The following is a 16153-nucleotide window of genomic DNA, read 5'->3' as shown; positions in this document are numbered from 1 at the left end:
TAACTTCATATAGCATGAAGTTTGTATTTTCATAGTTCCTAAAACATAAAACTTAGGAAATAAGTTTAACAAATTAAGACACTGTCATTATAATGTAATAGTACAATTTATTTACTATTAAATATTGAAAAAAACAAGGATTGAAAATGCTGGTCATTTTGTGTTACTTTATGACAGGAAAAATATACTTTGCAAATACCAGTGAGTCATTTTTTTTTGTCCAAGACCAGGACTCAAATTTTGTATCTGATGCTTTCGTTCATTGGCTGGCACTAAAACACCCAAGTCATGCCTCCAATTCCCACTGAGTCAATTTAATAATTGTCTTTTTAAAACTCTTGTCTTACAGTAAACTAAAATAATTTATTTATTATAATGGAGCATTTCTTTAATAAATTTGAATTATGCATGTGAGGAAAGTTTACAGTAACCTCTTAAAGCCTAAAACCAGAATGATTATTTCTGGCCAAAAAAAGGTGAATAGCTCTCATGCAATGATATTTTTAAACTTTGTCCAGTGGATGGTCTTTTTTTTTGTCTTTGTAGTTGGTTGTGGGGCTTGAAATCATGGCCTGGGCACTGTCCCTGAGCCACTTTGTGCTCAAGCACAACTTCAAGTTTTTGAATTGGGACTTTTCTGCCTGGGCTGCTTTGAACCACAATCCTCAGATCTCAGGATCCTGAGTAGCAAGGATTACAGGCATGAACCACTGATGCCTGGCTTGGTTACTCTTTCTAAAACCAGTGCCTGGCAAAGTTATTAACAAAATCTCTAATTGGGGCTGGGAAGGTGGCTTAGTGGTAGCCTTGCATGCAGGAGGCCCTGAGTTTGATTCCTCAGCACCACATAAGCAGAAAAAGCTGGAAGTGGTGCTGTGGCTCAAGTGGTAGAGTGCTAACCTTGAGCTAAATTGCTGAGGGACAGCACCCAGGCCCAGAGTTTAGGACCCAAGACCAACCAAAAAGAAAAAAAAAATCTCTACTTTGGTAATCCATGTCAGAAAGTACAGGTGGCACTAATGCAACTCATTAAATCTTACTCTTGAATGGGTGAATTCTTGGCATGATAACAAGAAATAAGTATTTGTAGCGAATACAGGATAGATTTTGTAAAAGAAAACAATGTGGGTAGAATAAGAATGTGAGAGGGCTGGGAAGGTGGCTCAGTGGTACAGCCCTTGCCTTGCATGCCTGAGGCCCTGGGTTCGATTCCTCAGCACCACATAAGCAAAAAGAAAAAAGCTGGAAGTGGCGCTGTGGCTCAAGTGGTAGAGTGCTAGCCTTGAGCTGAAGAACTGAGGGACAGCGCCCAGACCCAGAGTTCAGGCCCCACGACCAGACCCTCCCCACCCCCCAAAAAAAGAATGTGAGAAATGGTCAGAAACTGGAGCAGGGGGAAGGACTAAAGAATTATGCAAATTTAAGAGTATCATGTATTTCTAAACAAATAAACTGTATTAACCAGGACATGTATTCGTGCAATATTTATTATGTCAGGACATTTAACATGAGAATGTATGAACTATGTCTATGAAGTGAGGCCAGTCTGTAAATATTTAACCACTGACCATTTTTTTTTAAAGAAGGTTGCAACTGAAAGTAGAAGGCAATTATTATGAATACTGAATATATTAGATAACATTTTTTCATAGCATTTACTTTTTGACAAAAGAAGTAGTACATTGACACAAACTCTTTGTCTTGAAGACTGGACAGCTAACTCTAATTGGCATTAACATATGTCACAATGTCTAATGGAATGAACTATATTTGGAATGATTAAATATTATGACACCCTTTTACTTATTCCAAATTTATTAAGTTGTAAAACTCAGTGTCTGGGTTATTCTCTAACTTAACAATACTTAAAGTGCATCTGTCACATGGGATGACATATCAGATGGATAACAAAGCTTTGGGTATTGAACTTACAAACATCTAAGGGCAGTTAAATTAATTCTTCATTAATTATTAATGTGGTCTGAATTTGGATTGGCTAAAATTTGAGTTAAGTTTAACAAGGACCTCATGTAAATTAAGGAATAAATTTTGGGTATTTTCATCAGTTTTCTTCAGCAATTCCAAAATCTTTGTTTGATACTTACTGATAAATTTTTGCACCATTCCTTGAGGCACTCTGATCAAGCAATTATTCAGGCACATTCACCATGTGGAAAATAAATACTCTGAAAAATCAATACATAGCTGATGAACACAGGTTAAAAAATTAAAATAAAAATGAAAATAAAAAAGAGGTTCTAGAAGATGTGTTCTACTCTAAACATTTAAGTTCAAGTAACTTTGTTTTGTTGGGGAAAATCTGTTACAGTTCTTCTAGTTTATTAATGCTTTACATAGCTAGTTTCCAGAAGGGTCCAAAATTAATGAGTTTACAGCCCAATAAATAGAATTAACATACCACACATACCATACTACTTTTTAATCTTATTTTCCTATTTTCTCATAAAGTCAATGTACCGTTGGTTAGACAATCCTGATTTCACACAGAACAGAGATAGATCAAAAGGGTTGTATCTAACAGATACATTAACAAATGTGTTGGAAGAAGAAATTGACAGAAGTTAGTGGCTGGTATTAATATCTGTTTTATTTTTTAAATTACTTGTACTTAATACCTAACACAGAGGGTACTTAAAAATAGCTGTTGAAAAAAATAAGGAAAAGGAGCAAATGAAGTTATGTGATGCTCAAGTACACAACTTATATATATATATATATGTACATATATATATACACATATACATACATATATACATATACACCGATGAATGATGTTACCATTAGGCTAGGGAAAAAAGTACAAATGATGAAAAGTTTAATTTCTGTATACTAATTTTTGAAGTATCATTGAAGAAACCTTTATTTCTGTATGCTAACTTTTGAGGTATCATTGAAGAAACCTAAGTGGCAATATCCACAGGGTAGATAAATTAAGTTTGAAGTTTCAGAGAAATATATTTGAAATCCCTAATCATATAAATGCTTGATAAAACACTGAGTATGGGTAAACCTTATTTGGGAGATTGTATACAGCTGAGAGTATAGAAAGTAAAATCTTTGGGAAAACCAACACAGGGTGTACAGAAACAAAATGTAGACAATATTCTACAAGAAACAAAGAAGAAACAATTTGGGAAGAAAATAAAAAGTCAGAGAATTATGTGTAAGAAACCAAGGGAAGAGAATTTTAGAAAGAACATAGTCAAAAGAACAAATTCCAGGGAATTTGAAAGAACCAGTATTTAAAATGCCACTAAGGGAGCTAGCACTGAGAATATCCTGTGTAACTTTAGTTACAATAGATTCCAGGGAGTTGAGTTGGTCTACATCATATTTGATGTTAGTTTAGCTATGATGGTATTTAGGTAATTAAGTAAAAAGGGGTGCAAGTCAAGAGATTTTGTTGACAAAGTGTGATATATATTTAGATATAAAAAACAAAAAAACAAAAACCCAAACCATCATATGATTGTGTTCAGGTAAACCTCTACCATCTTTCCCCTCCACAGAAACCTATCACTTTGCCAGGCGCCAGTGTCTCAAGCCTGTAATCCCAGCTACTCAGGAGGCTGAGATCTGAGGATCACAGACATGTTAAATGTACATGCATCATAGATACAGCCTTTTTATTTTGCTCAAGACTATAATACTTTACCACTTGAGCCACAGCTCTACTTCCTGCTTTTTTGTACTTTCTTAAAGATAAGCACCAAAAACTTACCTGCCAAGGATAGCTTTTATCCTTGATTTTCAGATCTCAGCTCCCTGAATAGCTAGGATTACAAGAGTAAACCAGCCTTCTATATCCATTTTTTAATACTTTTCCCACACTCACCATTATAAATACCATTTCAGTGTGTTTGCTAGACCAAGACGACTGAATACACACACACACACACACACACACACACACACGTATGCTATATATACAGACACAGATAGACAGGGACAGACACAGACACACACACAGACACACACACATTTTGCAGGTTTCTAGCCAGGTTTTTAGTTAGTTATTTTGGAGATGGAGTCTCAAGAACTTTCCTGCCCAGGTTGGCCTTAAACCTTGATACAAAGATCTTAGCCTTCTGAGTAGTTAGTCACTGTGCTTTGCTTCAATAAGCTTTTTAATACTTCACTTCTCTTTTGTTAGCCTGACATAAATCATATCTTAGGTAGTTACAAGATTCTTACGTTATACTTCTAATCTCTCACTAGTGTGTCTTCCATTGTTGGAAACTGGAAATGCAAAGCCAATATGATGCTATTTCTTTTTTGACGACTGGTTAAGCTTAGAGGTAAGGAATTTGGCCAATGATTTTTTTATGCTTTTATCAATTTTTCTGGAGCTTTTTCTCACTTATTTTAGCTGAATTTTAAAAAGGTACTTCTTACATGAGGTTGCTCAGTGAAATAGGACAGGCAATTTTTTTAATTTTTAAGATAAATCCTCTGATGATGACAAATTATACACTTATTATATTACATTATCCCATCTTTGGCCAAGTGAGAAACTGCTTCAAGTTTTTTCCTAAGGCTTTTGAACAAGACCTTATATTAGTTTTTGATAACTTCCTCAAGCTCTGAGATGAAAAGATGTTCCCAGTTCATCTATGCATTTCTTGTTGCTGAAAAATAATCAACTTTTTCTAAGATAGATGCTTTTCTTTCAGTAGAACACATACAGGAATGATACTTGATCACTGCTTTTGTAGGTCTTTTTAAATACACAGAGCAAAGAAATTTTATGTATTTGCATAATTTTAATTTTTATTTGGAAATAATTAGAAACAAAAAAGTCAGGAATACAAAATATACTCAGCATATATAACCTTTATTCAAATTTTCCTGTTAGTGTTTTACCCTTACTTTTAAATATCCTTCCTCTCATTATCTATATGTACAGATAAGGACATGAAATATATTGGGATAATTGCACACATCATTGCCTAGACATATATACTTTAGTGATTATTTCCGAAGTAATAGTGTTTCATAGCATATAAACCTACATTGACATAGTAAAGGGGCCAACCTCATAAATTTGTGTTGATGTAATACTATCTACTGTCCAAATTTCTGGTTTACTGACCTAATGTTATTTACTACTGTTTTCTCTCTCCAGTACAAGATACAGTCTAAGAGCAGGTATTACTTTATTATTATCTCTTTCAATACTCTGAAACCTGTTGTTTGAGAAGCAGATATAAAAGGATTAAATCCAAAGATAATCCAGGTACATATAAATGAACATGCCAACATACCAATATAGTCTGAAACATTTCTACTGTCTTTATTGGTCTCTATTTTTTGACATTTCATAAACTTTTATTTAAAAAATAAAATGTTCACCATGATACATACTCAGGGGGAACCTCAACAGTGATTTTTATATTCCCTTGAGGGCATCAAATCTGGAGGCAAAGGATGTGCATTACTTTCCTTTGATTGCATAATTTTGATCATACAGTCTAAAGTGCTACTGGATTTCTCTATGATATTATCACTGTTTTGTTATTTCTCCCTTTGTTTTGATGTGAAAAAGCCACATAAAGATCCTTCATGGCCATATGTGGTGACTCATGTCTGTGAGGTACTGACATCAGAAGTGCTGATGTTCAAGGCTACTATAGACATGGTTGAGCATGGTGACAAGCGTTTGTGATTCCCCTAGCTGGGAGGACACAAGTGTACATAGTCCTGAATAAAGACATAAGACACTACCTGAAAATTAACTAAAGAAGTCAAAACAGGTGGCTCACAACTATAATCTTAGCTTCTCAGGAAACTGAGATCAAGCAGATCAAGGTTTGAAGCAAGCAAGGGCAAAATAACCAGAAATAAACCTCTAAAATAACCAGCAAAATTCTGGGCTGGCAACTTGGCTTACGTGACAGAATACCAGCTTAACATGCAGGCCAAGAGAATATAACACCAAGTTTAAACCCCATATATCCTACCCTTAAAAACCTAGAGCAAAAAAGGGCTGTAAAATGGATCAAGTGGTAAAATGGATACATAGCAAGCACAAGGCCCTGATTTTAAATTCTAGAACTGAAAAAAAACTGAAGATCTTGCAGTTCCACCTAGATCCGAGGTTTATTAGCAATCCTTCCTAAGTCATTTTTATCATGATGTGTATAAATTAATCAATAGTGGGAAATGACCAAGGAAGTGTATGTTCAGGAACAATGAAGCTGTTCTCTCCCTAGATGCAGTTAGATTATACAGGTCTAGGCATTTCTCAAAATTGAAATAATATATACGGTAGTGTAATATACTTCATTATGTAATTATAAAAATCATAAATACAAACAAATGAAATGCATGCTGTAAGTCTGCAACTTATTATAAAATGTATCATAAAACAAGAAAGCTTGAGGAATAGATATGTGATATGTGAAATAACAAAGCAAAAATTAATAATCCTAAAACATAACTGGCTATTTACAAAATGTTAAAATTACTTTCAGAATATAGCATTGAGAATTGTACAGACAGTACTTCAAAGACAGCATTATAAAGAGCACCAATAGTAATGAGAAGTTATAACTTAAGCTAATTTTTGTCACACTACCATCATATATGGATTTTTAAAGTTTGCTATACATCTGATTTTTGACAGAAGACAGAAAATGTTAACTATCTAAAAGGTGATGATGAAAAAACATTGATGCTAAAATTATGTGAATGTTGGCTGCAGTAGTAGATTACTTGCCTAGCATGCATGAGACCCTGAGTTCCATCCCCACCAACTCTCTCTCTCTCTATATATGTTTGCATAAAGCATCTCATTAAGATAGAAGTTACAAAAAAAATCCCAGAATTTCTTTTTTTTTAAATCCCAGAATTTCTAATGGAGTATATATGTGATTTTAATTGTATATATTTAAATTAATAACTGCTTTAGAAATCTATTTTATCCATAGTCTAAAGTAGTTTATCCATTCATACTATATTTTTATTATTAAATTCTTACTGGAGAAAATTTAGATGTAAAAAGTATTCTGCTCAAGTTTGAAATTTCCTAGTCTTTTCTGGCTCTAGTCATTTTATTACTGGAAAATCACATGTATGAAATGTCTAATCTTTTAAAACCTTATTAGACTTGTCTATTTAGATGATCACATCAGACAACTTAGATTCTATTATTCTGTTTAAAAATAAAGAAAATTTACTTTCTTTTGCAAGTATTAGAAAAGTTAACCAAGGGCTAGTGGTTCATACCTGTAATCCTATCTACTAAGGAGGCTAAACTGGAAGACTGAAGTTTGAAGTAAGCTGGGCAGAAAAGTTAATTAAAATCTATTTTTGAAATAAATAGCAAAAAGCAGGACTAGAGATATGGTTTAAGTAGCATATCAGTCTAGCAATCTCAAGCAAGTGTCAGAGTTTAATCTCCAGTAACACCAAAATAACAAAAGTTGTTTTCTAGCCATTACATTTTGCTTCATTCAGGTGAAACCTACCCTGTCAATATTTGCTCTCAGAATTGCTGCCTTTGGAACTATTACTTTAGAGCAATACATTTCTGTTAAGCTGTCCTAGTTGTGGTACTTTTTAAACAGCCCTAGCAAATGACTTCACTCACGAAAGGCTCTTTTGCTTTATTGGTATCTTTTTTGTTTATACTTGCATATTTCTAACGATCCTTGATTTCCTCATTCATCTCATTCACTTATTTTCTTACTTTCTTACATATTTCACTGAAGTCAAGACAACTTTGGCTTCATTGTTCAAGTACTAATAGTTATGTATACCATGTCTGTAATTTTGAGACTTTCTTAAAGAATTATATATGTTGGAAAATTCAAAATTTCAAGTAGTAGGGTATATCTGTCAATTTCATCATAGTTTTAAAAACTTTAAAGGGTGTGGCTGAAGTAGCGGAATGCTTGCTTTGAGGAAAAAAGCTAAGGAAGAACTCAAGATATCAAGTTAAAGCACCAATATTGGCATATACACATACACACTCTCTCTCTTTATGTATATAATGTATTACTACCCGCTTATATGAATTTTTTAAAATTTGATCAGGATATGGCCACTTATAAACCTGAACCATTATTTTTATTGATTTTTGCCTGAAATATTATGTGTCCCTTAAATTCTGTATGTGGATTTCTTTAACATAGGAAAGCTTTGTCAGTTATATTCTTACATTGCTTTTTTTTTAACGCCAAGTATGCTAAACATTTTCTTTTTTTTAATTTTATTTTCTTGTAAAAATGCTGTACAGAGAGGTTACATTTACATCAGTAAGGTAATGAGTACATTTGTTGTTGAGCATTGTTACTCCCTCCTTTTTCTCCTACTATCCTTTCCCTTCCCCCCCCCCCAAAGTTGTAAAGTTGTAAAGTTCATTTCCAACATAGTGTCTTGTGAGTACCACTGCTGCAATGGGTCATCCTGTGCCTAAAATATTTTTTTGGCTATTTGTAAAGAAGCTGACCCTATCCAGTAACATCATTCACCTAATCACATGAGCAAAAATGCCGAGGTAACTTACTAAAGCCAAAAAAAGCTGTGATTTGGTTAGTATGTGCATAATATAATATAAAGAAGTAAGGGTTTTGTTGGAAATTATGTACGAGGAAAGGTTCTACAGTAAAGTTTAATGTAATAAAGGTATAGTTCTGCAATTTGTGATGAAAATAATATCAGAAATAAGGCAGACTCCATTTGGGTATGTACAGAAAATATCTAGGTAACTAGTATCACTATTTTCACATAGCTAGATAAGCATTATTATAATAATAGTTTTCATTATTCTAAAACACTCAAATATTTTATTATACTAATCCAGAATGTTCTATCAAATATCCTATCAATTGAATATAGGTTTTTCTGAAACAAACCTGTATAAATTTCATCATCACCAGACAAAGGCACCTCTCTCTTTAGCAGCAACTCCAACTCTTCTGTTTCTGCTACATCCACTGGACGCTCCCCATGCTTATTAGCTTGAAATGGATCTCCACCATGACGAAGTAACAGTTTCACAATCTGTAATATTTAAGCATTACAGAATTGGTACCTTCATAAAGTTTCATTTTGATTATTCCCTTGATAAAATAAACAAAATTCTCCTAAATATTAATCTACTCTGTGTCAATTAATAATCTAAATTATTAATCATCTAAATTGTTAATAATCTCATTTTCATTAAGTCCTCACCCTATTAGATGATTTGACATACTGTAAGAAAATTTCCTCCTTAAAATTTAATCTGAGGTATTTCACTCCTTAATATTCTTTGTTTTATCATAAAATAAAAAATATTAAGTATCTAATAAACATTGTCTAAATCCTGCTAGTCAATCAATAAACAAGAATAATAAGGTCCTTATGCTAGATGAAACTCCAGAATTGGTGCCTCAGAATATTCGCTAAAAGTGGTAACTTAGCTTCTTTTATCATCTTATTTTAATGTTTTATTCAACATTTCGAATTACTTCTATATTACCAAGAACCTTGCTCATTCACTCACTCACTCATTCATTCAGATATTCTAAATATCAAGAACAGGGCACTGAACACAGAGGTGCTCCATAAACATTTGAAAATGTTTGTTACTCCTTTTTTTCTTTTGATTGTTCACATACTAAGAACCACAAAAAGACTCATACTAGTTAAAACAATTCTGAGCAAAAGAAACTGTCAGAGACATCACAATCCCAGATTTCAAACTTTACTTCAGAGCCACCATAGAAACAAAAACAGCTTGGTGCTGGCATAGAAAACAGACTCAAAGACCAATGGAATGGACTAGATGGTTCAGAAATGAACCTATACACCTATAGGCACCTAATATTTGACAAGGAATGAGCCAGTAATACATGTTGGTGGATTTTTTAAAAAGTCTCTTCAACAACAGTGTTGGAAAAACTGGACATCCATCTGCAGAAGACTGAAACTCGATCACTGTCCCTCATACTAACATCAATTCAAAGTGAATCAAAAGCTTCAATGTAACCTCTATAGCTTTGAAATTACTACAGGAAGAATAGGGAAACATTAGAACTGATTGGCTAGGTGGAAACTTCCTGATTAGAATTCTAGGGGCTCAGCAAATAGGAGAGAGAACTGACAAGTGGAATTTCATCAAACTAAATTGTAGAAATTTTAAAAGGAGAGAATGTATAAAGTTTGGTCATGATCTGTTATTATGATCCTCTTTGTCAAATTACAAATGCATATTATTTCCAAAGATTTAACTGTTTTAGATACCTATTTCTATAGCCCAGGCATCTGCCTAATGGTTAAAGAAGTCATGTGGCTATGTAGGGTTGGGAAGAAGGTTGGGGGCAGAAGGAAGAAACAAATCCCAAACCCCCAAAACTAAACAAACAAATAAACCAACAAAAAGAACCTAAAGCAAAAACAAGCCATGTTTTTGCCATACTCAAGGAAGTACTTTAGAGGTACTTCCAGCAATAACTGATATAAATACTTCCTAGTTCTCTGGGATTCTGTGCTTTGACAACTTTGGTTTCAATTTTCTTGTCTCTTCTAAATTAGAGGTGAGCAATTATGGCCAAACCTGCTATACCAACTAAAATTAGTTTAAAAACTTTAAGTTGTTAAATAAGAAAAAAAGAAAATGTTGCAGAATGAAGAAAGGGTGTGAGAAGGAAAAGTGGCAGAGGTGGCCTATGGCCTATAAATGTTCAAATGTTTGCTAGTTTGCCTTTAGGGAAGGCAGACAAAACCTGTCTCATGTCAGTAACTGTTCATTTCTCTAATTGTAATATTCAAAAATCTCTGGTCTGTTTTCTTTTCTCCTCGTTAATCTACTTTTAAAATGTTTCTTTTTGGAAGAGACACTGTGGCTCAAGTGGTAGAGTACCCCCCCTTAAGCAGACTCAGAGTTCAAGCCCCACATCTGTCAAAAACAAAAAAACAAACAGGTCTCTTTTTACTATCACCAGGAATCTGACTAGGTAAAAACTCCTTTTTGTCATAATAAATAATATAGCGCTTTATACCCACACATAAATTAGAAATTTTCTATGTTTAGAGCTTATTCCCCTAGACTGTAGTTCTTAAAACTAGAAAACAGAATAAAGAATGTTAATATTGTAAAAAGACCTTTATAAAAAAAAAATCAGTAAGTCAAGTGCTGATGGTTCATGCCTGTAATTTTAGCTACTTAAGAGGACAAGATTTGAGGGCTGGGAAGGTGGCTCAGTGGTAGAGCGCTTGCCTTGCATGCTCAAGGCCCTGGGTTCGATTCCTCAGCACCACATAAGCAAAAAGAAAAAAGCCTGAAGTGGCGCTGTGGCTCAAGTGGTAGAGCACTAGCCTTGAGCTGAAGAGCTGAGGGATAGTGCCCAGGCCCAGAGTTCAGGCTCCACGACCGGACCAAAAAAAAAAAAAAAGAGGACAAGATTTGAGGATCACAGTTCAAAGTCAGCCCAGGCAAGAAAGTCTATGAGACTCTTAATTTCAATTAACCACCCTAAAGTCAGAAGGGGAGCTGTAGCTTGAAGTGGTAGAGCATTAGCCCTGAGCAAAAAATCTCAGGGCCAGTGCTCAGGCCCTGAATTTAAAACCTATGACTGTCTCCTTGACTAATATTAAAAAGTAATGAGTAAATATATTTTATGCATATATATATAAGACCTATGACTGACAAAAAGAGAGAAAGAAAAAAAAAGAAATCCACAAATATCTGTAACTTGCCTATTATGATGCTTGTTACAGATGGCTCCTCCAAACATGCTGCCAAAACTCTAACATTAAGCATACACACTTTACAGATCACTTTCATATGGACATATATTCTAAAAGGGATTTAAGGCAATTAAATGTTGCTTAAAATGTAACAAGCAACAAATTAGGAGGCAAAAATGATGATTACTGATAGATAGAAAAATTACTGATAGATATTTAAAACAGATCTAAGAATAAAGCAGTAAAAAACATTGTATCTGGTATAGTTCAAGCCTATAATCCTAGTTTGGAGGTGGGGATCAAGGAATGAAGTTTAAGATCACCTTGGGAATAAAAGTTCTGAAGATTCTATCTAAATCAATGGTTGGGAGTGATGGGCCCAAGAGGAGGAAGACTGAAGTCCTGGCTGGTTGCAGCACAAATTTGAAAATAACAAATGGAAAAAGGAGTTAGAGGCATGGCTCAAGTAAGAATGCCTGTCTAGCAAACTCAAGGCTCTGAGTTTAAATGCCAATTCTACCAAATAAAATAAATCCCAATCAATAAAAAGGTGGGCAAGGTGACACACACCTGTCATTTTAACTACATAGGCAGAATAAATACAGGGATCTCAGTCCAGGCTGAATTGAGCATACATGCAAGACTCTATTCTAAAACTAACAAAAGCAAAACAGGCTCTCAAAGTGGAATAAGGCCCTGAGTTCAAACCCAATATCATCAAAACAATACAACTGTTTACTGTGAGGTATACAATGATCTTTCACCTATGGTGACAGTTACTTTCCAGAGACTTCCTCAATAGGTGAAAATCCACAAAGTAGCAGATATATAAACGCCTCCCACTCTGCTATAAACCTTTCCCACACTCTTATTATAAACACTTAATATACCCTTAAACATTTTCTACACTCTTAAACTGACATAATGTTAACAACATATAAAATTCTATATGGGTACTCACCAGTGAAGTATACTACAACTTGAATGATGAAGATCACAAATTATATAGCTGTGCAGTACTGATGGTGATGAAGGTGATGATGATGAGATGAATGTACTGCACAGCTAAGAAGAGTATTACAACTTTTCTGAAGGCACCAATTATCAGGCGCTTCATCAGGTAGTACAGTATCTTCACCCTGGGCTGTAATTTCTATTTCCAGTAATAGTGTAGGCATAACTTGATCTCTTTGTCCAAGTGATAAACATAGTTATAGGGAGTTGCTGGCGCTGCTTTTTATTCTGAGTGGGAAGGTTTTTATAAACTGACATGCCTCTCTTGATTGTATTTATGAAATGCAATGAATAAAGCATCTGAGGTCCCATTCTTCAGCTACTCACTGAAGTTCTTTGGACACTCTGACTATGGTTGCAAGACACTCGAGTCAACCTCCTTCTCTTCCCCAACCTGTAGTTCATCTTGTTCCTCATCCTCTTTTTCACTTGCTGACTTCATCTCATCCATGTTAAAAATGTGTTCAAGCTTATAGCCCCCTTCCTTGATGATGGATTGAAACATGTCGTTCATGTACTCCTCAGTTCCAGCTTTATCTGCAGATGCAGCTTCTCCATGCTTAGAAACGCTCAGAGTCCAATGTATCTTTGAAATTTGGCAAACCAGCCATGGCTGATACTGAATGTGGCTGGTCTGGTGGGAGAAGCACTCAACAGTCTTGTTTCTGCATTGTCTTCCTCATCTTCATCCTGTCACTGTCATGAATGTTTGTGCTTTCTGAAAAACTATCAAAAAGTTTCTTGGCCTTTGTCTGGAGGGTGTTGGTATCCAATGAGATATTCTTCTTCCTGCAGTCATTTGTCCACAGAGCCAATGCAGAATCCATTCTTACAATGCATTTATTGTGGGAAGTGACCACCCTCTTTACAGTCTTGTTAAAAGTCATCTTTGCCGTAGATCTGATATTCTTCTCATCTTTATGTAGTGAACAATAGTTTCGTTGATCCTGTAATAGTAGCCTACAGCTGCATAGCTTTTGCCTTTCTTTGAACATATCAAGAAGTTCCACTTTTTTTCTGATGGTAAGCATCTTCCTCTGGTGCTTGGGTTCACTGCCAGAAGCCTTAGAAGGTGCAGAACATTTGGGTGGCATTGTAGGGCTTGAAGTAAATTCAAACTTTTACAAAAATTTCACAAAACACAATACTGTAGAGAAACACTACCTGCAGGGATCAGATATTGAAGTGGACAAGAAGAAATGCTGAACATATGGGCAGAGTGCAGGAGAGCAAACAGATGGATGCTATGGTCACTAAGCCAATCAATGCCATAATACAGAACACAGTGCTGTGGTTGGTCGCCTTCCATTCCATCAGTCAATAGTGTGCTGTGTACAATCTCATGTTGGCAAACTTGTGCAAGTGGTAGTAGCATAATGCATTTCCATTGTGTACAGTATGGTATTCATCCTCTGATAAAATACATACTGTATTTTATTTTAATATTCTTTTAATATGTTTGGATTGACATTTTAGTATTTTTGTAGTTTAAAATTTTTCAGGCGAAAATAATTAAAATCACATATATTATATAAATACCTATGTACCACAAAATCCCACAATATAGTAAAAACTCCATGATACAAAATTGGAAATTCTTTTTAAACCTGTGATACAGTGAAACTAAAATAAGTGAACCATGATTTGGTAAGGGACAACTTCTATAATATACTTGTTAATAGCAAGCTCAGAAATTAACCCACAGACCTATGTCCACCTGATCTTTGATAAGGGAGCAAAAAAAAATAGGGTAGAAGAAAGACAGCCTCTTCAGTAAATGGTTCTGGCAAAATTGGTTAAACACCTGTAGAAAACTAAGGTTATATCCTTATATACCAACCTGCACCAAAATCAACTCCAATTGGACCAAAGACCTCGAGGTTAAAACAGGAAAGAGAAGAAACTCTAGGGTTCCTTGGCATAGGCCAAAATTTCTTAATAAAGACCCAGAAACACAATAAATCAAAGAAAGGTTGGAGAAATGGGACTGCATGAAACTTCAGAGCTTCTGCATTACAAAGGACATAGCTAGCAAGATCAATAGAAAGCCTACACACGTTGGGAGAAGATCTTCATTAGTCACAGAAGACACAAGGGTCTCCTATCTAAAAATTAAATCCCTCAAAAACAAATCCTCAAAGAAACAACCACCCCATTAATAAGTGGGCTAAAGACTTAAAGAGACTTCTCTGAAGAGGAAATAAAAATGACTAATGGACACATGAGCTCAACATCTCTGGCCATAAAAGAAATGCAAATCAAAACAACATTGAGATTCCAACTCACCCCAGTTAGAATGGACATTATCAAGAACTAACAATAGATGGAGGGGATGTGGTCAAAAGAAAATGCTTCTACTGTTGGTGGGAATGTAAACTTGTTCAACCACTCTGGAAAGAAGTATGGAAGTTACTCAAAAGACTACACATAGAGGTCCCTTACAACCCAGCAATCCCACTTCTGGGCATTTACCCAAATGGTCACAAACAAGCCCATACTAAAGCTACCAGCACAACTATGTTTACTGTAGCATTATTCACCATAACTAATATAAGGAACAAACCCTGATGCCCCTCTGTAGATGGATTGAGAAAATGTGCTATGTATGTACACACACACACACACACACACACACAGAGGAATTCTATACTTCCATCAGAAAGAACACCACCACCCCATTTGTATGTAAGGAAATGTAAAGTCTTGGATAAAATCAGATTAAGTGAGGCAAACCCAAAAAACATAGGTCCCTCATTGGTAATAATACTGTACGTCTAGGATAATCCTAGCAGATGAGCAGAATAGCTAAATAGCTATGTATATATGGCCATATAAGATGATTCTAAGCAAAATGAACTCCAAGACATGGACACAAGAAGTTTTTCTTAGCCAGGTGCTGGTGGCTCATGCTACTCAGGAGGCTGAGATATGAGGATCATGGTTCAAAGCTAGCCCAGGCAAGAAAGTCTGTGAGACTCTTACCTCCAATAAACCACTGGGAAAAAACTGGAAGTGGCACTGTGGCTCAAGTGGTAGAGTACTACCCTTGAGCTGAAGAGCCAAGGGACAGTGACCAGGCCCAGAATTCAAGCCCCACAACTAACAAAAAAAAGAAAAAAGAAAGAAAATCAAAGTTTTCCTTTGTTGTTGTTTTTTATGTACTATGTGATTTCTTGATTCTTTTGTATTTTTCCCCCTATGGTTTATCTCCTATTGTCACTGTATGGTTTATCTCCTATTGTCACTGTATTGATTTTGGTACCCTGGGTAGTGTGTGTGTGTGTGTGTGTGTGTGTGTGTGTATTTGTCTGAATTAGGGAAGGGAAGAGGAACAACAAAATGGAAAAGGGAGAACCAATGCAACAGCAATGTATGGTTTATCTCCTATTGTCACTGTATTGATTTTGGTACCCTGGGTAGTGGTGTGTGTGTGTGTGTGTGT

The 16153-nt window shown here is 35.1% G+C and overlaps 1 protein-coding gene across 4 annotated transcripts in view; it reads right to left on the bottom strand.

Annotated features, from left to right (window-relative positions):
- Positions 1–16153, bottom strand: part of Ankrd12 (ankyrin repeat domain 12) — a 134803-nt gene that overhangs the window by 49400 nt on the left and 69250 nt on the right. For all 4 annotated transcript variants that reach the window (XM_013036391.1, XM_013036390.1, XM_013036394.1 and 1 more), the window contains one exon: positions 8880–9027. In XM_013036391.1, the coding sequence (XP_012891845.1) occupies positions 8880–9027 (148 nt within the window). The remainder of the gene's footprint in view (positions 1–8879; positions 9028–16153) is intronic.

Source organism: Dipodomys ordii, unplaced genomic scaffold, assembly GCF_000151885.1.
Source record: "Dipodomys ordii isolate 6190 unplaced genomic scaffold, Dord_2.0 Scaffold283, whole genome shotgun sequence".
NCBI lineage: Eukaryota > Metazoa > Chordata > Mammalia > Rodentia > Heteromyidae > Dipodomys > Dipodomys ordii.
Note: the sequence above shows the minus strand (reverse complement) of the source record. Positions and strands in the feature narration are given on the sequence as shown.